Source organism: Oryctolagus cuniculus, chromosome 2 (genome assembly GCF_964237555.1).
Source record: "Oryctolagus cuniculus chromosome 2, mOryCun1.1, whole genome shotgun sequence".
NCBI lineage: Eukaryota > Metazoa > Chordata > Mammalia > Lagomorpha > Leporidae > Oryctolagus > Oryctolagus cuniculus.
This window is the reverse complement of record NC_091433.1, coordinates 72,578,242-72,605,403: the sequence shown is the minus strand read 5'-3', so window position 1 is coordinate 72,605,403 and position 27,162 is coordinate 72,578,242. Positions and strand designations below refer to the sequence as shown.

Here is a 27,162-nt window from a genome sequence, read left to right as displayed (position 1 = left end):
TTTACCAAAGGAAACCAAAGAGAATTTCCTCTTCTTGGAAAATATAATTATTTATTATTCCCGTCTAGGAAAGGCTTTTCTCTTGGCTCCCCCTGCACTCCTGTTCTCCCCTGGACACTGCCCTATCTTGTGCCGTCTGAGAGAGGGCACGCCAGTCTGTGCTGTGTGGCTGGGTGTTGACATCCGAGAACAACGGAGCAGAAAGTGGCCGCTGGAAGGCCCTGGCCTCGCTCTGACCTGCTCTGAGTCCCCGTCTCTCTTTCACTCACAGTGTGAAGCAGCATGAGCGCTACGGCCAGCTGACCTTGGTCAACTCCACTGCAGCCGACACTGGTGAATTCAGCTGCTGGGGGCAGCTCTGCAATGGCTACATCTGCAGGAGGGATGAGGCCAAGATGGGCTCCACCTACATCTTTTTTACAGGTGAAATGTTGAGTGCATTAGGGGCAGTCTTCATATTTATAGACTTGGGAGCCAGTAGCAGTCATTGAGAGGGCTAATGCCTTACGCCAAGTAGTTCATGTAACAGCACATTTTTTTCTAGATAGGAAAGTTGAGGTTTGGAGGGAATAAATGAAGGACTTAAGTCACACAGCAAGAAAGTGGCGGTACCAGGATTTGAACACAGGACCATTTAATTCCAGGTTCTGTACATGCACTGCCCAGTATTGTAGCCACTAGACACATGTGGCTTCAGTGTAATTGAGAGTTAACTAAGTAAAATTAAAAGCTCATTTACTCATATTGTTACATTTCTGGGGCGCAGTCATGGCACGTGTCTAGAAGCTATGATATTTGGCACAGTCTGGGATACAGCAATGGACAATGATGCTGGTGACTTTCTTAAAGATGTTTATTTGAAAGGCAGAGTGATAGAAGGAGAGACAGACATATAGAGAGAGATCTTCCATCCGCTGGTTCACTCCCCAAATGGCCACAATGGCCAGGAACTCCGTCCAGGTCTCCCAAGTGGGTGGCAGGGGCTCAAGTACTTGGACCATCACTGTTGCCTCCAAAGGTGAACATTGGTGGGAGGCAGGATGGGAAGTGGAGCAGCCAGGATTTGAACTGGTGCTTCAGCATGGGATGCCAGTATCACAGGCAGTAGCTTAACCCAGTGTACCACAACACCAGCATCCGCTTGTGATTTTTCATCATCGTGCTCCAGAACCTGTGGGGATCTCCTTTCTGGAACCTCCACACTCATAGGATGCTCTCCCAACCTCCTGCATTTCTCCTTAAGAGTACTAGGAACTGAGGTTTTGGGGATGGGGGGGGGGCAGGAGTCCTAAAGGCTGTGGCCCAGTGGCTCCAGTGTCTGTCCTGAGCCTAGGTGTGCAGGTAGAGTGGAGAGCTCTTCTCCCCTGTGTCTGTTAGGGAGCCTGTACATTGACAAACAGGTGTTGCAGAGTAATCCTCTGGCCAGCCTCCTCCATGCAGTGAAAGACTTGGGGCTGAAGTTTTCCAACAAGCTTCTGAGGTCAGGAGGTGTTTTGGAGAATCTTGAAGATTCCACTTCCTGGTGCTGCTGTTGTCCAAAGAACTTCAGGTGGAACCTGAACCCCTGTGAATGTCAGGTCCAGGATTTTCATGGGATTTGTCTACCTCCCCAATCCATCTGCCTTCTGACCTGGTATGACTTAGGCCTCTGACCCAAATGATATTTTGTTTAAGAGTTATTTATTTATTTGAAAGGCAAAGTTACAGAGGGAGAGATGTATCTTCCATTCACTGGTTCACTCTGCAAATGGCTGCCATAGCCCTGGCTGGGCCTGGCTGAAGACAGAAGCTAGGAGCTTCATCCAGGTCTCCAGGGTACAGGGGCTCAAACATTTGAACCATTCTCTGCTGGTTTACCAGGTGCATTCTCCAGGAGCTGGATCAAAAGTAGAGCAGCTGGGACTAGAATCAGCACCTATATGAGATGCCAGCATTGCAGGCAATGGCTTAACGTGCTATGCCACAATGCCAGCCCCAAACCAATTGGTCTTATGGCCTGGCCACTGATTAATACTTGAGCAAAATCTCATGCAGAAGGGTACTTCAAAAAGTTCATGGAAAATGGCATTGAAACGATAAGTATATTATGTCACAAAAATTTTGAACTTCATGCTTGGTTTTTCAAGTATATTTTCCATGAGCTTTTGAAGTACCTTTGTATTTTTCTCTTCCTTTCCAAATAGCTCCTCTTTGACCAAAAGATGAATTAGCAGATCATGTAACAATTCTGGAAGCACAGTTAATTCATTTCTGTAACATTCTTAGGAAATAAGAGTCTTTTTTAAAAGTTTGTTCATTTGAAAGGCAGAGATAGTCAGTCTTCCATTTGCAGGTTCATTCCCAAAATGTCTACACTAGCCAGGCCAAAGCCAGGAACCCAGGACTCCATCTGGGTCTCCCACATGGGTGACAGGGGCCCCAAGCACTTGGGCCATCTTCCACTGGCTTCCCAGGTGCATTATTAGGGGGCTGGACCCACAAGTGTAGCTGCTGGGACTCGAACCAGTACTCTGCTATGGGATGCTGGGGTTGCAAGCATTGGCTTAACCTGCTGTGTCGCGATGCCTGGCCCTCATTGAGGTTTTGAACTGAACACTTCACACCTGCTGTGTCACAATGCCAGCCCCTCACTGAGGTTTTGAACCAAACTTGATCTGAATTTCCTATTAGAGTTATGGGTTCTCCTTGGGTTTTGGGGGGCATATCTTCTTTCTTCATATGCTGAAGTCCTTGTATGAACCAAATGAAGGCTAAAATATGTGTTTCATCTCTCAGGAAACCTGGACTTAAAAAGGGAGGCAAATGATGTGCTACATCATTTCTCATTATCTTCCTAACCTAAGGATCCAGTTGGATTTTCCATATAGGCCTTAGCAATGTGTCTTTTGAAGCTAAGACAAGCTGTTACAGAAGCTGAGGTTTCTGTTGCTGGCTCTGAACTCTTTCAGAACATATGCTTCCCAGCTGTCCATGCAGGGAAACGTCTGACATTCATGTTTGTATGTTCCTTAGAATTTGATGGAAAACACTCTGAGGCGTCTATGGGGAGCTGTCATTAATTTGCAATTTTGGATTCAGTAACTGTACACACATGCCTGTTGTCTTTATCCAGGAGGCTCTCAGAGAGGTTCTCTCTGTCCCTCCCTCCAATGAAGTATAACATAAAGCCACTCAAATAATAAGCATATAGCTCAATAAATTATCCTCAAGTAAACAAACACCACCACCCAGACAGATCAAGGATGAGACCATTGCCAGCCACAGGGCTTTATCCTAGGAAAAGGCATGGGCTCTAATTTTCATATGTAGGAAATCGTATTAGTACATACTTTACTAACTATGGAGTTTATGATAATTTAGATTTTAGCTAAAAGCCTATTAACTGTAGTGTTCTGGAAATCTAAGATCCCATGTGTTTAGTTTTTTTTTAAAGTAGTGTTTTTCATGTGCATGAGTACAAGTAAACAAATTTGCAGGAGACAATCTAACTTTTAAAATGAACTTCAACATACTTTTTCTTCTAGATGGAAGCTATTTTTAAAGTCACTGATGTGGTCACATATTTCAAAGCGCGGATCATAGTACAGAAAATAAGGTGCTGTTTTTGTGATGTGACGTTCTGATAACTTACTAGCTTCCTGGCTTAGCTCATCAGCTCAGGGTAGTCTATACAGCTTTAAAATGAAATTTTCCCTAAATGTTACAATCATAAGATTGGTCTTTTGCTAGAAAGATGTTTAATGGGGGCAGGGAGCAGGGCAGGAAGCACATGGGATTAAGTCACATGTCCAAGGCCATGTGGACTTTGCCCGGATATTAGGGACAGCATTGGCAAAGCTGCCTGAGAGTCACCTTATCAGATAGTAGCACAAATCACCTGCCCTGTTAAAAAGGCTGGCAAAAGATGCCCACTGGAGGGGAGGGGGCATTCCCTTTGTTAACCTTAAAGCCAGGAGGAAGGGCCTCTGAGTTAGTGAACTGGGACTCTTGGTCCATGAAGATATCTGACAGTGTGTCCAGGAATTCTGTCCTGAACCTCAAACTTCACCCAACTGTGATACCAAGAAGGCCAGTGGAGAAAGCCAAGAATAACTGTTGGTTTCGAGAACACTGCAGAGCAAACACAGCAAGTAATTTAACACGTTTTAGGGGATGATTTGTTCCAGAGATGTCTGTTAACGATTACTATACTATTCTGTCAGAGAATGATCCAGAAAAATATGTTACTGTGTGATGCCTAAAACATGAACGCCCAAAAAGTTCTGCCTAAGAGTGCGTTGACTGTCCCAAGGACAGCAAGGGTACGCCAGTCCTCCTCTCTCCGATTCCTGTGAGGTGAAAGCCCCGCGCTCTAGAGCTTACAGAACCGGGTGGAATGATTTCATGGAGCAGGAGAGGCTGGCGGGGTGTGGTCAGCTGGGTGGTGGCTGAGGACGGGGGAGGGTGTCACTGCACTGTCCCCCCTCCCTGCCGGAGCTCCCGATGGGAAGTCACTGACGGTGGCCTAGTGGCTCAGTGCTCAGCACAGAAGCTGCGGATCGATCGCTTCAAGGGCTTCCGTGCTCTCGTCACTTAAGGAAGTCTGTGTCCTTGCCTGCTTCCTCAGTGTGGTCACCCATGGCCTGACTTAGGCTTGAATTTGCTTCCTTTAAGGAGAGAAGTTGTTCTTCCAAAAATTTAAATGTGTTCAACAGCCTTTTCTATTTAAGAACTCAGTATTCTGGGTGTTGCCAGTCCCCTCTCATCTTGCGCCCTGGGTGTGCGAATCCTAACCCTGTCTTCCCCTTTGCAGAGAAAGGAGAACTCTTTGTACCTTCTCCCAGCTACTTCGACGTTGTCTACCTGAACCCAGGCAGACAGGCTGTGGTCCCTTGTCGCGTGACGGTGCCTTCTGCCAAGGTCACGCTCCACAGGGAGTTCCCAGCCAAGGAGATCCCAGTCAACGGGGCGGACATCTTTTACGACCTGAAGAGAGGCTTCGTGTATCTGCAACCCCATCCTGACCACCAGGGGGTGGTCTACTGCAAAGCCGAGGCCGGCAGCAGCTCTCAGGTCTCCATCAAGTACCAGCTGCTCTACGTGGAGGGTGAGCCTGCTAACCCCGGGGGCTGGGTCTGTCTCTTCCATCCATCCGTGTCAGGTGCTGGCTGTCCCTACCTACGGGCCAAGGTAAGGAGGCATGGAATGCCGTTTGCAAAGGCTCTTCTGCACCGCCTCTTCTAGCATGTTCTATATCTTCTCCTGTGACTGTGACCCAACCCCCTCTATCCAGCCTCCTCTCAGAACATCCTCACAACCACTTTGCTTTAACCGTCTGCTCCCCACCTGGAAGTGGGTGCCCCTCTTGGGCCATGCGTGCCCCCTGCTGATCCCTGCTGTCTCAGCCTCTGTGAGGAGCCCCTGGTCCTCTGAGGCCATGCCACTGTGGCCCTACCAGCATGTTCTTCTCTCCCTTCCCATCATTCCCTGCGTGCAATTGGGCCATGGTCCTCCTCATCACTCTATTTTTGGGGTAACCTTAGCATCCTCTTGAAGCTCACTGCTCTGGGTCAGTGGCTGCCTTGTCCAATCTACCTCAGACACCTCCTCCCTCAGCCACAGTTTAATTGGTCAGGAACCACTGTGTGGACTGGCAGAGGCTGGCCCTAGCTCCAACCACAGGCTGCTCTTCCGGGTTTGTTCCTTCAGTGACTCCTGCCTGTTCTGATCCTCACCACCACACTGTTCTCTGCTCTCCCCTAGGGCTTCTGCCCTCCCCAACCAGCTTGGGTTCCAGAACTCACCCTCCAGTGCTGTTTACTGATGCCCTCACCTCCTCGCTCCTCAATCTGTCCAGGAAAATACCCTCCTCCACACACACTTTACCTGTGCCCTGTGCCCTGTGCCCATTCCCTGAGAGCTGCTGGGAAGGTCCCAGGGTGGGGAGATGGTGTGACCGACAGCTCCTGGTTACATCTCCACTGCCGGGCTGCCCCCTGCACTTTTCCAGACTTTTCTTCTTCCAATGTGTACTGTACACCTCAGGTCACTAAACTGCCATCTGCCTCGTTCTCTTCCAGTCAGCCTCACCGCTGTCCTCTTGCCAGGTCTGAAACATGTTCAAATCCCTTCAATAAAAAGGCAACTACTTTAGAGAGGAACTTCAGTTTAGCACATTCATACGTGAAACGCCATTCTCCCGGGTAATTTCCATCAACTCTGCCTCCTCCCTAAGGGTAGTGAGATCCTTCAGTAACATCACAGTCCAGTTTCCCATCCTGTAGTCACTCTGGGCAGTAAATCAGCCTCACTCTGGTTTCTAAAACTGCTCAGTTAAGATTTTTAACCCCATCTTTGCTCCAGCACCTGACCCTGGGGCCTCTTTCCTAGCGCACAGGCCAAGCAGATGAGTCAGGCTGCTTGGAGACAGAGGCACAGCTTCCTCCTCTCTCCTCCCTGCTTTGGTACTGGACTGGGGGAAGAGAGGAGGAGGCACGAGTGTGGAAGTGCTTGTCCCTGTTGGGCACAAATGGTGGCTCCAATACCTTGTCATGGGTATTAAGTGATTCACTAGAGGGGAGCCCCCTGTGGGCCTGAGTGCCATGGGCCCCTCTTCAGATGCAGCCACAACCTCCCTCCAGACTGTGTGTGCCCGTCACGGAACCCAGATGGTTCTTCCGTGTCCTCTGCCTCACCTCAGTGGTGATACCACCTTCACCCAGTGTACAGGAACAAGACTGAGGGTCAAGCTCCACCTCTCTGCCTGCTCATCTTTTTTTTTTTTTTTTTTTCCCCATTAAATCACTTCCAAGTCCTATGCTTGCTCTCCATCCTCACTGCCAAAGTGTCTCTCTCTTGGACTTGCACATGTCTAACCAAGCTCCCTTGGCCCACTTTTTCTTTCTGCAGTCATTTTCTACACTGTAGCAGATTACATCCCAGGGAAACCATCCAGCAGGTTCCCACTTCTTCCAGAGCCAAGTCAAAATTCCTCCTTTGTGGCCCAGCAGGCCTTGCCCAACCTGCCTCTGCCCTCCTCACTGGCCTGGTCTCACTCCTCCCCTCCCTGCTGCAGGCCCTGGCTTCCCTTCAGTCAGTGGGCCCCCTGGGCCTCAGGGGCTTCGCATGGGACTCCCAGTCTGCCACTGCCTTCCCCTGTCTCCTGCCCACATCTCTGAAGCTCTGACTACTCTGGGCCCTTCCCTTTGTAGTTCTGAACACACTTGAAGTTTGAAATTAACCCTACACTGACTTGCTTAGTGTCCTTCCCCTCCAGGGGATGTAGGCTTCAAGGCTCTGAGTCCATGGCCATGTCATTCCTTGCTATAGTCCCAGCTCCTGGCACATGGCCTTGCTCAAGGCTGCCGTCAGTTACCTGTGAACCATGTTTCTGAGACGCTGTGAAGTAAGGTGCTGCAAACAGAGGCATTGCCTGTGCCTCCCTGCCATCGTCTTTCCATCCATACATGTAGACTTTTTCTTCTTCCGAGAATGGACAGCCACCCATCCCTGGCCATCTCTGCCCTTTGGATGGCATCATCCAGGCTGCCTTCACTGTGCTGGACTTGCTCTTTCCCCAAGTACCTTCTTGCCCCTCGCGTAGCCCCTGGCCCATCTGCTGGACTCCTTCCCTAATTGTAAGCCTAGTGTGTGGACCTGGGGGTTCTGCATGACTGCTCCAGTGTGGGCCATCAACAGCAGATATTCAAGTGCCTTCAAGGAAAAGAAAAAGTGGTAAGCTAGCTAGTGTCAGCCTGGTGCTGGCTGGAATGCGTGAGGCAAAAACAGCGCACTCACCAAAGCACCTGGCAGTAGGGCAGTCTCCCACCTCGTGCTCTGGGAGCTCCTCTCACCCTCCTGCCTCCTGCTTGCTTCCAGTTCCCCGTGGCCCTCCGTCAACAACCATCCTGGCCTCTGCCAACAAAGTGAGAGGTGGGGACGACATCAGTGTGCTCTGCACTGTGCTGGGGGAGCCTGACGTGGAGGTGGAGTTCAGGTGGATCTTCCCAGGGCAGAAGGTAAGCACCACCCCCGGGTCCCCGCCATCCACTGCCAGTCAGCCTGGTTGCCCCGCTGTGTGGCACAGCTCTAACTTTAAGAAACGTGTGGGACTCTGGAGGGGGCCAGGACTTGCTTGTTTTCTACTAAGATGTTTCAGTATATATTCACACATTTTCGGAAGACAGGCAGGGAAAGTGACTGGTTTCCATTAGGCAATTTCAAGGAGCCCTCTTCAAATGCAGCTCTTCCCCAGAACTCTGGTTAGAAGAGCGGCGGCACAAGAAGGGGCATCCTTTCTTCCTGCCCCTAACCTCAGTCCTGAGTCCTGCATCTCAGGTCGACAGTGGCCGATCTCCGCTCCTTCCAGAATCCTTCAGAGTTCTCTATGCAGCCTGTGGTGAGGAGCTCTGAGCAGATGTCCCCCAAGCAGGATATAAACATGGGTGCTGTCACAAAGGTACTGTGAGGCCAGACCCTATTTTTAAATAGACTTCCCATAAAAGCAGCTACAGCACATTTAGCATTTGTACACATTCTGCTCACTAAAATAAACAGCTCTGCCACCAATGTGGAGTAATTTCTTTATGGCCAGAAGAGATCTGGTCTCCCAAGACATACTCTACAGCAGCCAACACACTTCTGGCCTAAGGACTGTGATTGGTGGAAAATAATTATCCCTGGAGAATAATATTTTCCAGCATCCTGGGACTAGGTACTTGTTTTCAAAAAGTGTTACCACATTTAGAAAACTTCAATGCTTTTCAATTGAGAATTGTTCTATATTGCAAATTGTTATCTGATGAGTAGAAAAGGTGTTAACTTAGTAATACTTATAATATTACTTTTGTTAAACTAATTCAGAGGACATCATGCTCTTACCACCAATGTGATGGGAACATCTTGAAAGTGACCATCTCACTTTATGGAAGATAAGACAGCTTATTTCTAGAGATTTTTTTTTTAAAGGATTTATTTGAAAGGCAAAGTTACAGAGAGGGAGGGAGGGACAGAGATGAAAGACCTTACTTTATCTCCTAGTTCACTCTGTAAATGGCGACAGTGGCTGGGGCAGGGCCAGATGGAACCCAGGAGCCTGGAGCTCCATTCTGTTTCCCACATGGGTGGCAAAGGCCCAAGTACTCGGGCCCATCTTCTGCTTTCCCAGGCACATTAGCAGGGAACTGGCATCCATCTGGCAAGCCAGTGTCCCAGGTGGTCGTTTAACCTGCTGTACCACAACACCGGCCCCAGCCAGGGTATTACCTTACCCACCCTTGATACAGTTTTCTCCTGCTGCAGTCCTATGGTGCTTTTGCTAACTCATAGTTCTCTCTTCCAAATGCGAACAAATAAGTGGCTCTTCCTGATTTGTGCAGTGAGTGCTTCAGGTTTCTGACTTTAAATCCTCTAAGAATCACTTAGCTAGGGGATGAAAAGTGGTCCGTGTCAAGATGGGAGTGGTGGACAATGTTGTCAGTGTTTTTAATGCTGCATACCAGTTCTGCTTTCTTGGGGTTCCCAAAGAACACATTTTATATTCAGTAGAAACTTCTAGAAGAAAAGAACAGGAAAAGTACTACACAGCATACTGAAATTTAAGACTCTGCTTTAAAAAATGCAGCCTAAGATGATACATTGAAAAGCTCACACAGCCCATGAGCTGTGCATACCAAGGAGTCTTCTGGAAACATGTGCTTTGCACTTGGAAAGGTGCACAGTGGTGTTGGGTGAATGGAAACTGTTTATACTAATTATAGCAGCTTGTTCGTGGGTGTCTCAGTCTGTGTGGCTGTCATTAAACAGGATGAGAGACCCGTGACAATTCAAGACACCTGGAGGCTGATCCACAGAGGCCTGGGCCACACCACCAGGATCTCCCAGAGTGTCCTCTCAGTTGAAGACGTGGAAACCATTGATGCAGGATATTACATCTGCACTGCTCAGAATCTCCAAGGACAGACGACAGTTGCTACCACTGTCGAGTTTTCCTGATTTGGAAAGTTAAGTACGATGAACTGGTGGGAAGCCCATTGGTATCCACAACCAGTTTCAGGGTGCTTTGCTGGGGACTGATATCAAGTGCCAAACCCCAGCTCCTCCATTTTGAGAAAGACCCAGACGTCCAAGCTCAAAGGAAGTCACCAGTCTACTAATACAAGTGGTAACCTTTCTGTGTTTCTAGTTTTTATACTAGGAAAGCATATAAACAATTTTATATAATCATTTCCATTAAATGAGCAAGTTTTCATAAAACGTAAAAAATAGGCTGTTTGTTTTTTAAGTTGGCTCAAAGTTCATCCAGAAGACCTTTAGGCAGTGATATTTGCATCAATATCTAGCTTTCTCTTTAACATAAGAGCTACAATACAATTTTAAAATACACTGAGGTGAGTAGTTGGTGTAGTAGTTAAGATGCTGCTTCACTCTATGTCAGAGGGCCTGGGTTCGAGTCCTGATGTGCCTCCAATTCTAACTTCCTGCTACTGCATACCCTGGGAAGCAGCAGATGAAGGCTCAAGTATTTAAGTACCTGCCCTCTACTTGGGGGACCTGGATTGAGTTCCAGGCTTCTTGCTTCAACCTAACCCAGCCCTGGCTCTTACTGGCATTTGGAGAGTGAACCAGCATAGGGAACAGCTCTCTCCATCTCAAATAAAAACAAGAATGTTTTTAAAAGTGTATTTTTAATTTATGCACTTATTTTTAAGTATTTATTTGAAAGGCAGAGTGTCAGAGGTTCCATCCCCAAATGGCTGCCATAGCCAGGTCTCTGGGCCAGGGTGAAGCCAGTAATCAGAAACTACACCCTGGTCTCCCACTTGGAAGTGGCAGATGCCCTTGGCCCACTGTCACCCTTGTCAGGAAGCTGAATCAGAAGTAAAGCAGGGGCCAGCATTGTGGTATAGTGGGTAAGGCTGCAACCTGCAGTGCCAGCATCCTACATGGGTGCTGGTTCGAGTCCTGGCTACTCCACTTCTGATCCAGCTCCCTGCTGTGGCCTGGGAAAGCAGTAGAAGATGGCACCCACGTGGGAAACCCAGAAGAAGCTCCTGGCTTTAGATCAGCGCAGCTCCGGCCACTTGGGGAGTGAACCAGCAGATGGAAGACCTCTGCCTCTCTCTGCCTAACTCTGCTTTTCAAATAAATCAAAAACAAAGAAGTGAAGCAGCTGGGACTCAAACCTGGGCTCTGATATAGCTGCCAATGTTGCAAGTGGCAGCTTTCCCTGCTGTGCCACCATGCCAGCTCATGTTTTAAAAAGTTTAATTTCCTTGGAACATTCAGCTTTGTATAGCCCCATCTTCAAAAGTATCTAGACCACAGCTGTCCCAATTTTCTTATGTGATACTGCAGAAAACTAGCCAAAATTCACTTTTCAAGTACACGTACAAAGTTTGGCTCTAACTCTAGCTAGCTCCATGAACCAAATTTCAGCCCATGACAGATTTGGTTGCATTGGAAATTGAGAAGTAGTCAAGAGGAGACCTAGTCTTCACTACTATGGTATATGAAGGGCTGCAAACTAGGTAACAATTTGAAGAATGTCAGAGGCTGAATGTCTTTCATTGAATATTCCAGCATTATTTATTTAATCAAAGTAAAATACACTTTCCATCACTACAAATTGAACACAACTACAGTTCTTTACATATCCATATTTTTATGACGTGCCAACATGTTGCATCCTACATGAAGCATTTGGTTTGAAAATATCTTAGAGTTCTCTATTGTTTCCTATCGTGTCTCCCACCCTCTGAAGACATTTTATATTATTTCCCAGACACCTACATGGTATGGAGGAGAGCGCTAGACTTACCATGTGTAGGGGATGAATGGCAAACCCAACTTTGGCTAATGTCATTGAGAACTAGGAAGTATGAGCAGAGATATTCCAGGAGGGGGCAGTAGATCTACATTCTCATTTCCCAGAAGCAAGTATGAAAGGTTACATACATGAGAAACTATTAGAGGTTAAAGACGGCAGACACAATCACTAATTAAAAAACAAAAAGCATTATGAATATTTTTCTACATAGCTTACACATAAATGATATCCCCCGGCAGTATCCTGAATCTGGTTTTAGTAAGGGGTTACTTGGATAGCCATGGAGTGCAGATTAGTAAATCCTAATGTTAGTGTTCGCACATGCATGGAAAAAAAGCCACAGTTCCTCCTTCAACTCTCCCAAAGGCTTAGAACTGGGGGGAGGTAATAAGTAAAGTTTTGAAAAGAAACTGAAATGCACCTTGACGGACAATAGTACAAACCACACATTCCCCTTGGCGACTGCCACTCTCCTCACGTCCCAAAGACAGGATTCCTGAAGGGCACCTGAAAAATCAGTATTTTCCCAGACTGTTTTGGTCTCCTACTTCGATTCATCGGTAAGTGCTGAGTTCTGTCTTTCTTAGTTTCATTTTTTATCTTCTCGAAGATTTTCCAAAATGCGTATTATCACGTTTAGGTCTTCATGTATTTGAAAAAGGGTATCAGCACCTTGACAATGAGCTGGCTCTGGAAAAACATTCCTTTATCCTTGTCCCAGAGAAAGCAGATGGGAGGTAGAAGGTTTGCTTTTGTGGCTCTGGAGAGTAGGGAGAAGAAGCAGGGGGTGGGGATAATGGGAGAAGAAAAATTCAAATCTGTAAGGATAGCTTAGATCAAGGTAAAAAAAAAAAAAAATAAGGCAGAACAATGCATTGGTACTGCCCTTATTCTTCATACAGATTTTTTTTTTTTAAGAAAAATTAGGGTTCTACATTTGCTAAAAGCCTGAGAAAATGGATCATTGTATAATATTAGGTTCACATGGATAAGTAAAAACTCTACAGAAAAATCTAGCTAGATTCAACAGACATGGCTGAACATTGAAAAACCGCCAAGTTACTCCAGAAAGAAGCAGAGAAGGTACAGACACTGGTAAGTCCAACTTTTCCCAACATACCCTCTCCTCCCCATGTCGAGGAGTTGAGCAACGTCGGTGACAACTAATCGTAATTGAAGCAGCTACTGCTTTCTCTGCTATGGCTTTGGCTGAAATGTGGACACTGACTTTTATTTGATTAGTACATAGCAGATATTCAGCCGTCAACCTTTACTATACAGCAGACGGCCGCATCAGACACATGACACTCTCACATCGCTTTCATTCACACACCCCCACCTACAGTCAGACCAAAGTACAACTCACAAGAAGGTGTCTGCGAAGAACATTATATAAAGGTTATAAATCTTTTAAGAAGCCCCTGAGAGTTTTTCCCCTTATGCTTAGGTGAAAAAGGCAACGAACAAGATTCTCTTGTTCTGTTAAGTGCTTTGTGCAACAATGTCTGTGTCCATTCTGCCATCTTTTCTGGAGCAGTCTTTTGGACGGAGGCCAAAGTCTTCCTGCGGAGTCCCAGTCTCCAACGGAGCCGATTCTGGTGGTGGTGGCCTTCCGGGTATCCTGCAGTAATTACACGTGAGCTCATGCAGCTCTTGCTCCCATGGCCATTGTTCAGGTCAGTCCCGCAGCTCTGTCAAAACGCTCCCAGACGGCGTCATCTGGGCGACACGCTGGGGCTGGAGAAGGAACCGGAATTCCTTGGGGACTGCAAGGGGATAGCTGAGGACGTGGGGGACCTCTTAGGGCTACACAAATCTCCATTATGCAGCTTCCACAGCAGTTCCTCGTTCTCCATGGAGAGCCGCTTGTTGACTTTGGACTCCTTCTCCAATGACTCCTGCAGAACCGCCTGCTCGGTGGAAAGTTGCCTTTAAAACAGAAAAGAGCCAGAGACCATGTGGATTGGAGTGGAAGGAAAACAAGTTGGAGAAAGCATCCCTTGGGAATAAAACAGAGTCCTGCATGCGATCACAGGTATTAAGCTAAGAAACCCAAACAGAGGGAGGATGAGCTTGAGTGCCCTCCCATCCACCCTCCCCCCAGGAAGAGCTGTCTGGGGGAGAGGGGGGCTGGCGCTGTGGCACAGTGGGTTAAAGCCCTAGCCTGAGGTGCCGGTATCCCATATGGGCACTGGTTCTACTCCTGGCTGTTCCTTTTCTGATCCAGCTCTCTGCTGCGGCCTGGGAGCGCAGTGGAAGATGGTCTAAGTCCTTGTGCCCCTGCACCCACGTGGGAGACCCGGAAGAAGTTCCTGGCTTCAGATGGGCACAGCTCCAGGCATTGTGGCCATCTAGAGAGTAGACCAGCAGATGGAAGACCTCTCTAACTCTTTCAAATAAATAAAATCCTTTTTTTTTTTTTTTAAAAAAAAAAAGAAGAGCTGCTTGGGCAATTTCATATTAAGATGGGTAATACTTCCACCAAAAAGACTGTCTTGGGGCTAGCACTGTGGCATAGCAGGTTAAGCTGCCACCTGCAGCACCATCATCCCATGTGAGTGCTGATTTGTGTCTGAGCTGTTCCACTTCCGATCCAGCTCATTGCTAATGCGTGGCTAGGAAAGCAGCAGAAGACAGCCCAAGTGCTTAGGCCCCCTGTCACCCACAGGGGAAACCCAGACAGAGTCCCTAGCTTTTGTCTGGCCCAACCCTGGCCATTGCAGCCATTTGGAAAGTGAAGCAGCAGATGAAAGATCTGTGTGTCTCCTTCTCTCTAACTCTGCCTTTTTAGTAAATCAAATATTTTTCCTTTAAGAAAAAAACTTTCATATTTCAGACTGTTTTCTATTTGCCTTTGTGTTGCTTTTTCTGTACACTCATTTTCAGAGTGAGGAAGCCAGGCCCTCTGGGGGAAGGCATGCCTGCTCAGGCCTCAGTGTTTGGTCCAGGATGCTTTGGTAAAGGCATAGACTGCTACAGTATTTTCCAGGTAGAAATGACCACCTGCATCATCAGGTGTGTCAGGTGGGTGGAGTGTGGTGAGAGTAACCCAGGATGTTCGAGGAAGGGAGGAGGGGCTCAGAGGAATCAGCACCATTTTAACATTACCTGGAAATTGCCATATGCTTGTTCATCCGAGCTTTCAATTCTTCATTCTCTTGCTGGAATCGCTTCAACTTGTCAACCAGTGCTGTATTGTTATCCACCTTGGTGTAAACAGGAAGTCCAACATGTATACCACCATCAAACGGAAATAGAACCCTTCACTTCTTAAGGCCCATTCCTGACATGAGGACACTTTGGAGAGTTAACTAAGGAAAATGTAATGGCAGATTGAAATATTTATACACAATGAATCTAAAGCAGAGCATCTAAATAGTATCTTTTTGAAAACTTATGCCAGGCAGCTCGATGTTGGCCACACCATGCAGGGAGCCGATGTGCGGCACGTCAGGCTGTTGGACGATTCCCCCTGCGATATGGTGTCCCACCCTGGGCACAGAGTCTCTTCCCCTTGTGTGGTGCTAAAGCCAGCAGTGCAGCGGGGCAGGCTGTGTGTACCAAAGCCACCACGTCATCTTATGCTGAGATTTGCAGGGAAAAAATAAATGGGCTCCATTTGATGAAATCTCACAAGCCAGTAGTTCACTGTTCCCGGCAATGCCTCACACGGCCTTATACCCAGTTCTACGGTTAACTCGTCAGCATTTACCCCTGTGTGCCACACAGCTTTACAAAGCACGCAATGAAAGAACTCACAGTCCAGAAAGACCTGCCTCCTCAACTCAACCGAGATCCCTCCACTTTCCTGCTGGTCTGCCCAGGCCAGAGGTGCAAGGAAAACAAATGGACCCCTTGGGAGAGTAAAAGCAGGTTAGCTGGATAGCTGATGACAGCCCAGCTCACTTTCTAAAGGTAAGCTTTCGTTACTTGCTCTGGCAGAGTCCACTCTGTCACAGTGCTAGGAGCACACCATGAATCCACTCCGTTTGTGAAAGTTAGTTGGGAGCCCTGTCATTCTTAAGACATCCCATTACCCAGTAAAGGCTTGGGACAAGCCAGTCCTGAAAATGAAATCACTTTCCAGAAATTGGACCTACACTAGGACGAAAAGGGGAGCTTGGAATGCTCAGGAGTTATAAAGGAATTCAAGAGAAAATACGAAGTAAAAGACTTAGAATTACAGACTGTGTGGTAATTGGCCTTAAAATATTATCTCTTCTAGTCCTCCACTTTACATAAGAATCCTGAGAGTGTCACAGAGCTAATGATCAGCAGAGCTGCTTTTCATACCACAGTTCTCTTACGTAGAAAACCTCCCTGTGCTTGCTAAGTGCCCAAGCCTAAAACTTACAAATATATCCGCAAACAGAGCTTACCCATCATCATTTCAACCTGTTCTTCTACATCTACAATGCAATGCTGACTGATACTGCTATTCTATGGAGCAGCAGAAATGACATGTGTGGGTGATGTTATAACAGTCTTTTCACTATGGATAAACTCTTAGTTTTGCTACATGAATGGCATCAAATCCTTGTTTACAGGATGATCTGAGCCATCACTGACTTGGAGTTAACAGGGTGACCTTTGGCAGGGATGGCATGTATACAAGCCCACGAACAACCAAGTTCCTGTCCTTCCTTTTGTAGCACCAAAAATTTGAAGAGGTCTTATATTTACATAGGGGGTTAGTCATTATTTCCCTCAATAGAAAAGGAATAGTCCCTCGAAGGAAATCACACACCGCAAACTCCAAACCAAGAAACAGAGGCCTCCATGCTCCCCAGTCCCAGGCTAGCATGGTCTGAAAGAGGAACTTCTTCAATAATAAACACATAGCTTGGGGGCAGAAGAGGTGAGCAGTGCTAGGCGGCGGGCACCGTCAAGAGCAAAGCACGGCCTTAGCTGGGACAACTGAAGCTGCCTTGCCAAAGCCTGCCAACTTGGTCAACTTCCTGTCCAGCACCACTTGTGTTTCAGGGCTGGCCAACACTGACTCTGAGTACGTCCGACAGGGTTCTGGTGAGACTCTTGACACACCAACACCAGTTCTAGTTCTCTGTCCTACAGGCTACAAACTAACTTTTATTCAGAGTTTTGACAATAAAACGCATTAGAGCACACTTCTATCCCATTCTAATTCCTCTGTCACAATTCAGAAGATGAAGCATTTAGATGACCTGAGTATAATGTTCCAGTGGGATTTATTTACATATCCACCTGTTGTGGACAGAAGAAACATGCAGTTGCTGATATCTGAAAGTACCGATTTTGCATTATTTAAAAGTTTTCCTATGCAAATGAATATCAACAAGACCACTGAAATGTGAACCAGATTTGCTGCTGTTTTTCCAAGAACTGAAGCAACTTTACATGTTTCCTGAAAAAAACTGTTCCAGAAAGCAGCAAGGAATGAGCCAGGAACAAATAAGGAAAAGAAAATTGAACACTTATCTTCTGTTCGACTTCCAAATATCTTTAAGTAGCAGTAAACATACCTCCTCAGCTCTAAGCTGAGGGCTCGATCTCTCCCAGCTATCGCCCCCCCTTGGAAGAGCCCTACCTGTGACCCGGAAGGAGACATACCAGTTTCTCCATTTTCATTAACTTGACGTCCTGCTGATGCAGCTTCTCATTCTTGATCTCCAGCACAGCTTTCAGGCTTTCGAGCTCTTGTTCCAGATACATGATCTGAGGGTTCTTCTGCAAAGTGTACACCGAGGTATCACCCTGACTTATCTCATACGACCAGATAGTACAAATATTTAAGAAAGAATTTTTATATAGATGTAGACATTAGATGAACAAGGAGCAACAGACTTCCATTTCTTATAATTATTCCAAAGAAGTGAAAAAAAAAAGCTAAAATGATTTTAATCTCAAACTCTCGTCATAATATTGAAAACATTTCTCTCACTTATGAGTAAATTCAAGTGGAAAATAGTGTTTACATCAAGTATGATTTTGGAAGCAAAACCACTGCTTATGATACAAAACAGACTCTTCCGGGATGTCAGGCAGCCTTCAAATTCTTCACTGGTGTTTGGAGGAAGAACAGGGAACAAGAATTTTAAGTACAGTCAGTAACTGACTGGGGATGGAAAGGTGGTACATTTACAGGGCTTTCTGGAAAACAACCAAAGTAACAGTGCTATTCTGAGTCTCTGGATTTTTATAATAGGACTACGTTGCCTTGGCCATACTTGTAGGGCAACCATAATACTATGTTTATACTGAGACACCCAACACCTACCTCCACAGCACTGAGCACATCCTCCACTAAATCCTCTCTGAAGGACACTCCGTAAGGGGAGACATCCTTTGAGAGCACACCACCCGTGGGGCTCTCCCATGCTCTGAGCCAGCCTCCATTTATGATACAAATTAGCAGCACAAGGTTAACACAGGGATTTCTGCGAGAAGATTCAGTGGTGCTGGCCTGCAAAGCTAGCCTGTGGGTCAGTGGTTTCCACTCTGGACCAGTGCTTAGGAGTAGTCAGGGAATGGGTCTCAGGGGATTACCTAATCCGAACCCCTACTCCGTGGGAGGAGGAGGCTGGCCTGTGGGCCCACGGTCAGGAAGAGTGCCAGAGCTGGGAAGGATCAGGGCAGGACTAGCTCCAAGGTCTTCCACTCTAGGCTCTTTTGCAAGCTTCATATAACCTTATCCTTTTACACATTTTTTTTTACAGGCAGAGTGGATAGTGAGAGAGAGAGAGGGACAGAGAGAAAGGTCTTCCTTTTGCCATTGGTTCACCCTCCAATGGCTGCTGTGGCTGGCGCACCGCGCTGATCCGATGGCAGGAGCCAGGTACTTATCCTGGTCTCCCATGGGGTGCAGGGCCCAAGCACTTGGACCATCCTCCACTGCACTCCCTGGCCACAGCAGAGAGCTGGCCCGGAAGAGGGGCAACCGGAACAGAATCCGGCGCCCCGACCAGGACTAGAACCCGGTGTGCCGGCACCGCAAGGTGGAGGATTAGCCTAGTGAGCCGCGGTGCCGGCCCACATTTTTTTTTTTTAAATAGCAACTTCTACCTCATTTTTGTTAGAGGAAAATGGCATAGTTTACGCTGTCACTTTTTAAATCAGAGCATTCCCAGCTTTATCTACCTTGCCCCCTACCTACCTCTCTGCTGGCCTCGCCTGCTCCCTGATTCTACTCACACACTCTCTCCTCCCTTGCAAAGCCTCAGCATGCTTGCACAGAGGAAGGCATCAGCCCTCCCTGCTTCTCTCAGTATCTTTCTCCCTCAGTTTTTCACAACCGGCTATAGTGGTACAACCTATCCTTGTCTATTAGTAAGGTTACACTCCGCATGTAAGTCCAGATTTATGCTGAAATCACTGAATTCGCCTGTGAATCTTCCAGAACAAATAGCTTTGAAGTTTCCTTGACTATGATTTCACCTAATTTTTTTTGACAGGCAGAGTGGACAGTGAGAGAGAGACAGAGAGAAAGGTCTTCCTTTTGCCATTGGTTCACCCTCCAATGGCCACCGTGGCCAGCGCGCTGCAGCCGGCGCACTGCACTGATCCAAAGCCAGAAGCCAGGTGCTTTCTCCTGGTCTCCCATGCGGGTGCAGTGCCCAAGCACTTGGGCCATCCTCCACTGCACTCCCGGGCCATAGCAGAGAGCTGGCCTGGAAGAGGGGCGACCGGGACTAGAACCCGGTGTGCCGGCGCCGCAAGGCGGAGGATTAGCCTATTGAGCCAGCCGATTTCACCTAATTTTATCAAATGTCTAGAGGGTCTAGAGGGTCTCAGTGAGGATCTATACTTGTGCATCTTCAGCAGGCAACAGATTTTTAAAAATTTAAAAATGAGAGAGAGAGATGGAGAGACAGGTATCGTACTCCCATCCACCAGTTCATTCCCCAAATGCCATAATAACCATAATGGTCCAGGGCCAATGCCAATGACAGAAACCCAATCCAGGGAGGCAGAAACCCAACTACTTGAGCCATAGAGACCCAGTGTTTTCCAGGTGCACATTAGCAGGAATGCAAAAATCAGGAACCAGAACCAGAACAAGCAGCCAGGTCCTCTGGTCTAGAGATTACAACACCTGCATCATACCAAACACCCAACCCAGGCCAGATTTTATTGTGGCAAAAACGCTTTGTTGCTATAGTGACAGAACATAAACACATGGAATGAAAAATAGAGGCAACAAGAAAAAAATTTTTTCTCAAAAAAAAAAAAAGGCAGAGGAGTAAAAATACACATTTGCAACAGAAAGATAAGCAATAAAGGAAATTTATATTTGTAAAAAGTAAAGTTTATCCTTATAATGAAATATTCATCCATAAAAAGGAGTGAGGTCCTGAGATACGCTTCAGCTTGGATGAGTCTTGGAAACATTATGCTAAGAGAAAGAAGCCAGTCACAAAAGGCCACGTGTTGTAGGATCCCATTTATAGGAAATGTCTGGGTTATGGAGATGCAGAGAGACAGAAAATTGATTGATTAGTGGGTGTCTAGTGCTCTGGAACTTAGAGGGAAGTGGGAAATGACTGTTAATCGGTAAAAGGTTTATAGAGTGATAAAAATATTCAGGAATTAGGGACAGCTTTTGGTGCAGCAGTAATGATGCTGTTTGGGATGCTTGCAACCCATATCCAGAGGGCCTGGGTTTGAGGTTGACTCTGCCTCCAATTCCAGATTCCTACTAATGCACACTGTGGGAGATGGCAGGTGACTGTTCAAGTTAGTTGGGTCCTTGACACACATGAGGGAGCCCTGCATTGAGTTTCTGGCTCCTAGATGTGGCCTGACCCGGTCAAGGCTGCGGCGGGCTAGGCCAGGGTCAATGCCAGGAGACAGAAACTCAATCCAGGTCTCCCACGTGGGAGGCAGAAACTCAATTATTTGAGCCATCACCCATTGTTTGTATTTCAGGGTGCGCATTAGCAGGAATGCAACAATCAGGAGCCAGAAAGAGGATAAGCAACCAGGTCCTCTGATAGGATGCAGGTGTTGTAACCACTAGACCAAACACCCACCCAAGGCCACTTGAGTGGTCCAGCAGGCTGAAAGATCTGTTTCCTGCCTTTCAAATAATAATTTTTTGAAGAATGTTCAGAAATTACATAAAGTTGTACCAATGTACAGCTTTATAAATAGATTAAAAACCACAGAATTTTACATTTTAATTATAATGGTGAACTTTGCAGTATATAAACCCTATCTCAATATATCAGTTATTTAAAAAAAATGTCTTCACATAAAACTCTCACCCCAATTCATAATTTTTTTGCTCTAATGAGGATATTTAGCTTAGATCACCCAAAATATTGGATCTCATGTGTAGGTGAGATTTTAGAATGCAAAAAAAACAAAAAAAACAAAACAAAAAAAAAAAAAACAAAAAAGAGTTAACAATCTGTTTTGTGCAGTTTAAAAACCACAGTGCAAGACATGGAAAGCCTTCCAAACCTGCATTGCTTTTATGTCTGCTGAACACTTAATTGAGTCTTCAGGCAAATGAGTAGAAGGAAAACTCAGCATGCACGACTTACTGAATTTGCCTTTTCCCTTGCGATTCGTTTTTGTTCTTCTGATTTCAACTTCTCATTTAAAGCATCGTTTTCATTCTTCAGGTTACTGATTTGTTTCTAAAACACAAAGAAATGTGGAATATAAGTTAACAAGCAGACGCCAGAATCACAGCAAATGTACACAGGGGTGAACCCAAACCACACAGACTTCCAGACAGGTGGCTGGGAGACAGGGGCAGTAATCAAGATTCGCCCACCTCTAGAGATTCCTGCTTCTCGTTAAGTAAATCCTCCAGCGATTTCTTTTCCATTTCATGGCTTTTCTTGATTTCTGTAAAGAAAGGATACTGTTTGAGCTGATACCATTCTATGCGGTCACCGCAGGTACTCTACAACCCGTGCAGCCTAAGGACGGACACGTTGATTATGAAGCCATGTGACTCTGTGACTTTACATGTGTCCGATGCTTTCCATAAACTGCGCTGTCTGTTCTCAAAATAGCCTTACCATGGAGGGGAGGGCAGATGTTCCCACTGGAGGACCAAGAGCACTGAGGCCACAGAGGCCAACAGAGCTTAGGAAAGTCAGTTCTACACCTCAGGCCCCAACACCGGCCTCAGCCTCCCCGGCTACTGCCCCTGCGCTCTTTCCAATGTGCTGTCCGTGAAGCAGACAGGAAACTGTGCACTACATGTCTCCATTGAGCAAGCAGTTTTTGTAATATGGTCACCTCAGCCGTCACACAACTGGTTTTCTAACCGCAGATGTCCTTGCTGAGGGTCACACGGCCAGTTCTGGCTAAGTGTAAAGACTTCGGCAACGTTGATGTTTCTGAAAGAGACAGCTCCTTGCTCTCCACCTCCCTCAACAGGTGAGGTAACCAAAACAGCCTTTCTTTATTCAACAAGTGTCATCTACATCTCACCACAGTGTCCACAGTACAGGAGGGCCCGGCGTGGTCCTTTACTGTGGCCGGGACACAAACTGCCACCTTCAACTCCCCAGGAACCTACACCGGCAACCACCTCTACTGCCACCAAAAAGGCATTTTAAAATCTTTAGAAATCATCCTAATTCCTAAAATACTGGCCTTTACCACAACTACCTCTTTGCATGCTTAGGGGAAAGGGCATCTTTTAGCCATGAACAATCCAGACGGAACTCAAGAAGCTCCAAGCTGCAACCCAGAGGGCATTCTCTGGAGGGGACAGTGACGAATCACTTCCGGTTCAGAACACATCATAGTGCTCCATGCAATCTTACTGTGTAAGTGGACAAAAGCACGCTTGCCTGACAGGGAGGTTTCATAGGCCTTCTTTAACAATTCTACTTTCTCCAAGTGGCTTGCTTCAATTTCCAACTTAGTGGTCTCATGCGCAGCATTTAAGTTGTCAAACTATGAGAAACAAACAAAGCAACAGTTTATCAGTGAAACCAGGGGTTGTCCACTGTATAAACAAGCAGCATCAGGACACTTTTACAACACAAGTTCACATTCAAGTTTAGGGACTACCCAGGGTGTGCAAAGAGCAACCTGACTTGGATTTGCCACACGTGACTCTCCACTCAGTCCCTTCCACAGGTTTCTCCAGAGACTGGTGGGGAAGGGCTGAGTCCATGATGAGGAGGGAGAGTGTGTTCCCCGGTGACAGTGACAGAGCCACATCAACTCCACGCCTGTCCCACAGACCACTGTGTCCTCACAGCCCCCAGCTCCTACCTGGGCACTCTGTACATGTGTGCTCATGAAAAACTAGGTTTAAAAAAGGAGCAGCGACACTAAGAAGAGGTTTATAAAATACCGTTAAGTGGAGAAAGTGGGTTATTAAACAGGGCCATTTTACAAAAGATGATGAAAGAGAAAAACAGTTCATCAGCCCAAACTTAAGGTTTTTAGGGAGGGATTATTTCTGGAGTGTGAGATAAAGGGTTGTTTTTCATATTTTCTTTTTCCTTCTTTTTTGTTCTCTTCTGTCACTCAACCTATATACATGACTTTGGGCACAAGAAAAAAATGCAATAAACACTTTTTTCCACGCATTAAACAAAGAGAAACTCATTGGAGGATATGACCAAGAGTCAAGATTCAAGCCACCACCAGGACCATCGACATGCCAAGAGCACAGACCTGCTCTTGCAGTTGGGTTTTGTACTTCTCCGCTTCCTCGATGTAAATGTTCTGAAGCTTTTCGCACTCCTTGGTGTAAAACTCCTTAAGCCGACTCTCTAGCTCCGTCCGATCAGTCTGGTGCTGCTGGTTGAGCTTCTGGACAAACGACTCGTAGGCTATTTGTAACTCATTCCTGGCTTTTTCTAATTTCTCACAAGTGGTTGAAGCGGTGGCTGAAAAGGGATGAACAGGAAAGGGAAGGGTGCCATTTGATTTGTTAAACATCCTAAGTTCGTCACATTCGCACACAGCTGTGAAGACTCCGGAAGCATTAACACACTTATGTCTCAGTCTTGGTGGCCACATTTTCAAACATAAAAATATAGAAGTGCACCGTAAAATGGAACAAGAGGAAATGACGTAGCAAAAAATAAACACAAGTCCTCCCCAAACCCTCATACCAAGCAATAGGTTAAGAACTCAGAACAGCCAGGATCCCAAATGAAGATCTCCCTTTTGTGGGGCGCCCAGGTGGCCTGGTGGCCAAGAGAGCTTGCGATTGGCTGAGGCACTTTCAAGACAAGTCACTCCTGTCACAGCTGCCCAGTACGGGAAAAGCTAAGGCACAGGCGAAGCAAAGATCAGAGAGGAGAAACCAATGGGCTTGAAGCTTGAACTTCCTTTGCGCTAATTCCAATTTGTTATTTCCAAATACATTAATAAAAACACAACATAAGAATATATTGAACCCAGGCCAGCACCATGGCTCACTAGGCTAATCCTCCGCCTGTGGTGCTGGCCCTCCGGGTTCTAGTCCCAGTTGGGGCGCCGGTTCTGTCCTGGTTGCTCCTCTTTCAGTCCAGCTCTCTGCTGTGCCCCGGAACGGCAGTGGAGGATGGCCCAAGTGCTTGGGCCCCTGCACCCGCATGGGAGACCAGGAGAAGTCACCTGGCTTCAGCCGTAGCGCCCATTTGAGGGGTGAACCAACAGAAGGAAGACCTTTCTCTCTGTCTCTCTCTAACTCTGCCTGTCAAAGAAAAAAAAATATATTGAACCCAAATGACTAGAGCATAAAAGTTTTTAAAAACATTAAAAGCTGTAATAGGAATATATTGCAATTTGATAAATGTAATTCAAAATCAGAGCTTACTACCTCTTACCCACCACTATCAAAACCAGAATTACTGTGGCCTGTGATGCCAGCGTCTCATTTTGAGCAATGGTTTGCGTCCCAGTTGCTTTGCTTCAGATTAACTCCTGGATAATGTGTCTGGGAAAATAGCAGAAGATGGCCCAAGTACTTGGGCCCTATGCCAACCTGGGAAAACCTGTTGGCACAGCTCTAGCCATAGTAGCCATTTGGGCAATGAACCAGCAGATAGATCTCTTAGAAGATCTCTTTCTCTGTCTCCCTCTTTCTCTCACGCTGCCTTATAAATAAATAAAAATTAATCTTTAAAAAGAGACCCAGAATTACTAACATAATACATTGCAGCACACACACGCGGATGCATACAGACGCAACTTGTGGAGTAACTCCTGGATCTCAACTTTCGCAGGAAGCTCAGCTTTGAACTTCTCCAGCCTTCCTAGACCAAAGTGTAAATACGGGTAAATGCAGTGATCCTGCAAGTCAGGACGTCTGTTTTTCTTTTTTTTTTTTTTTGTTAATTTTTTGACAGGCAGAGTGGACAGTGAGAGACAGAGAGAAAGGTCGTCTTTTGCCGTTGGTTCACCCTCCAATGGCTGCCACAGCCGGCGCACCGCGCTGATCCGATGGCAGGAGCCAGGTACTTGTCCTGGTCTCCCATGGGGTGCAGGGCCCAAGCACTTGGGCCATCCTCCACTGCACTCCCTGGCCACAGCAGAGAGCTGGCCTGGAAGAGGGGCAACCGGGACAGAATCCGGCGCCCCAACCAGGACTAGAACCCGGTGTGCCGGCGCCGCAAGGCAGAGGATTAGCCTAGTGAGCCACGGCGCCGGCCAGGACGTCTGTTCTCAACACTGCAGAGTGCCCAGGGTTAACACAAATCAGCCTTAGCAAGCCTGCTACATTGATCCCTACTGTTTTCTTGTTAAATAATAAAGATATATTATTGGATTTGGGAAGGGAGAAAAAAGGGCTTAGGGCTGAGAATAGGACAGTTCAGATGAGTGATTATTCTGCCTAAGAAATGTGAAGTTGGTAGGTTCCCGGGACGAACTTCCTACAATGGTGAAACCACTTTCCTCGGGAAGATGCCTTGTGGCAGTGGAAACGCCCACATCACTCGTCCCCAGTAGGAGGTCATATGGAAATAATGGCAAAGAATCCTGTCTGCCAAAGAAACCATTAAAAAATAACTTAAATCTACAAGTAGTCATTAAAGGGGAAAAAAACTAACATTTTAGAAAACCACACAGCTGACTGGATGCCTGGCACAGAATGGGGCTCCACACGTTATCTGGTGTGACCTTCACAGAGGTTCTGTGAGAATCTATGTCTGAAGGGACAACACAGGGCAGGTAGCCAACAGAGAGGGTAGCCAACACAGAGGGGTCCATAATTTTCCCACAGGCACAGAGTAAGTGGTAGAGGACTGGGTTTGGTAAATCGTTTGGATCATGATTCCATCGGCACCCAAAGCCTATGCCCCTCTCCATCCACCAAGCTGCCTCTTGTGCCAGGGGCTGGTGAGCTTCAAGATGGCCCTGCCTTCGGGAAGCTCACCATGTGACCGAGAAGACAGACACACGTGAGAGGTGGCACTGCTGGGAGGACTGAGGGGTCCAGTGAGTGCCATGCAGGTAGTTTACATCAGTCACAGTGCTTCAGAATTTTGGTCGAAAAAGATTTTTTCACTGTGGTAAAACAGATATAGCAAAGTCTCCCATTTTAACGATCTTTAAGTGTACAATTCAGTGACACCACTAACATTAAGATTGTTAGGCTGCCATCACCACCACCCATCTCCAGAACACCCTCCCCACACTGAGGTTCCATACAGTTAAACAGCAGGCCTCTGGCAGCTACCTCCTTTTTTTTTTTTTTTTTTGACAGGCAGAGTGGACAGTGAGAGAGAGAGACAGAGAGAAAGGTCTTCCTTGCCGTTGGTTCACCCTCCAATGGCCGCCGCGGCCAGCACACCGCGCTGATCCGAAGGCAAGAGCCAGGTGCCTCTCCTGGTCTCCCATGGGGTGCAGGGCCCAAGCACTTGGGCCATCCTCCACTGCACTCCCTGGCCACAGCAGAGAGCTGGCCTGGAAGAGGGGCAACCGGGACAGAATCCGGCGCCCCGACCGGGACTAGAACCCGGTGTGCCGGCGCCGCTAGGCAGAGGATTAGCCTATTGAGCCGTGGCGCGGCCAAGCTACCTTCTTATTTCCTGTTTCTGTTCAATTGATTCCTTCTGACAGCTCATGTAACTGGCCTCAGACAGCACCGTCCTTCGGTGACTGCTTATCTCATTTAGCAAAATGTCATCAAGGCTCATTCACGTCATAGCGTGTGTCTTAATTTCCTTCCTTTTTCAGTCTGAATAATATTCTGTTATATGTACTCAACACATTTTGTTTATCCACTTCTCTCTCAATGGATACTTGGGTTGCTTCCACCATTTGGTTATGGTGAATCACGTTGCTGTGAACGGATGTACAAATATCTGCTGTGTCTCCGCTTTCAGTCATTTGCTGTATACACCTAGAAGTGGAATTGTCAGATCACATACTCTATTTTTAATTATTGGAGGGAATACCCTCCAATA

At 46.8% G+C, this 27,162-nt stretch overlaps 2 protein-coding genes and 1 long non-coding RNA gene across 15 annotated transcripts in view; 2 read left to right on the top strand and 1 right to left on the bottom strand.

The window, feature by feature from the left end:
* The window catches only part of PDGFRL (platelet derived growth factor receptor like), a 62,951-nt gene extending 52,709 nt beyond the window's left edge, over window positions 1–10,242 (top strand). For both annotated transcript variants that reach the window (XM_008251086.4, XM_070068468.1), the window contains exons 3-6: window positions 272–423; window positions 4,793–5,086; window positions 7,858–7,997; window positions 9,784–10,242. In XM_008251086.4, coding sequence (XP_008249308.2) covers window positions 272–423; window positions 4,793–5,086; window positions 7,858–7,997; window positions 9,784–9,972 — 775 coding nt within the window. In that variant the 3' untranslated portion in view covers window positions 9,973–10,242. The remainder of the gene's footprint in view (window positions 1–271; window positions 424–4,792; window positions 5,087–7,857; window positions 7,998–9,783) is intronic.
* Window positions 10,243–11,541: 1,299 nt separating this feature from the next.
* MTUS1 (microtubule associated scaffold protein 1) overlaps window positions 11,542–27,162 on the bottom strand; it is a 163,279-nt gene continuing 147,658 nt past the window's right edge. For 11 of the 12 annotated variants that reach the window (XM_070068467.1, XM_051842585.2, XM_051842586.2 and 8 more), the window contains 7 exons: window positions 23,438–23,652; window positions 22,600–22,705; window positions 21,567–21,640; window positions 21,331–21,426; window positions 17,396–17,512; window positions 14,915–15,012; window positions 11,542–13,735 (listed from right to left, as the gene is read on the bottom strand). In XM_070068467.1, coding sequence (XP_069924568.1) covers window positions 13,522–13,735; window positions 14,915–15,012; window positions 17,396–17,512; window positions 21,331–21,426; window positions 21,567–21,640; window positions 22,600–22,705; window positions 23,438–23,652 — 920 coding nt within the window. In that variant the 3' untranslated portion in view covers window positions 11,542–13,521. Of the gene's footprint in view, window positions 13,736–14,914; window positions 15,118–17,395; window positions 17,513–21,330; window positions 21,427–21,566; window positions 21,641–22,599; window positions 22,706–23,437; window positions 23,653–27,162 lie in introns of all 12 variants that reach the window. The other variant, XR_011386321.1, reaches the window with a different exon arrangement.
* On the top strand, window positions 13,708–14,226 carry LOC138848491 (uncharacterized). Its single transcript, XR_011386324.1, has 2 exons — window positions 13,708–13,841; window positions 14,034–14,226. It is a non-coding gene; the product is annotated as an uncharacterized lncRNA (long non-coding RNA).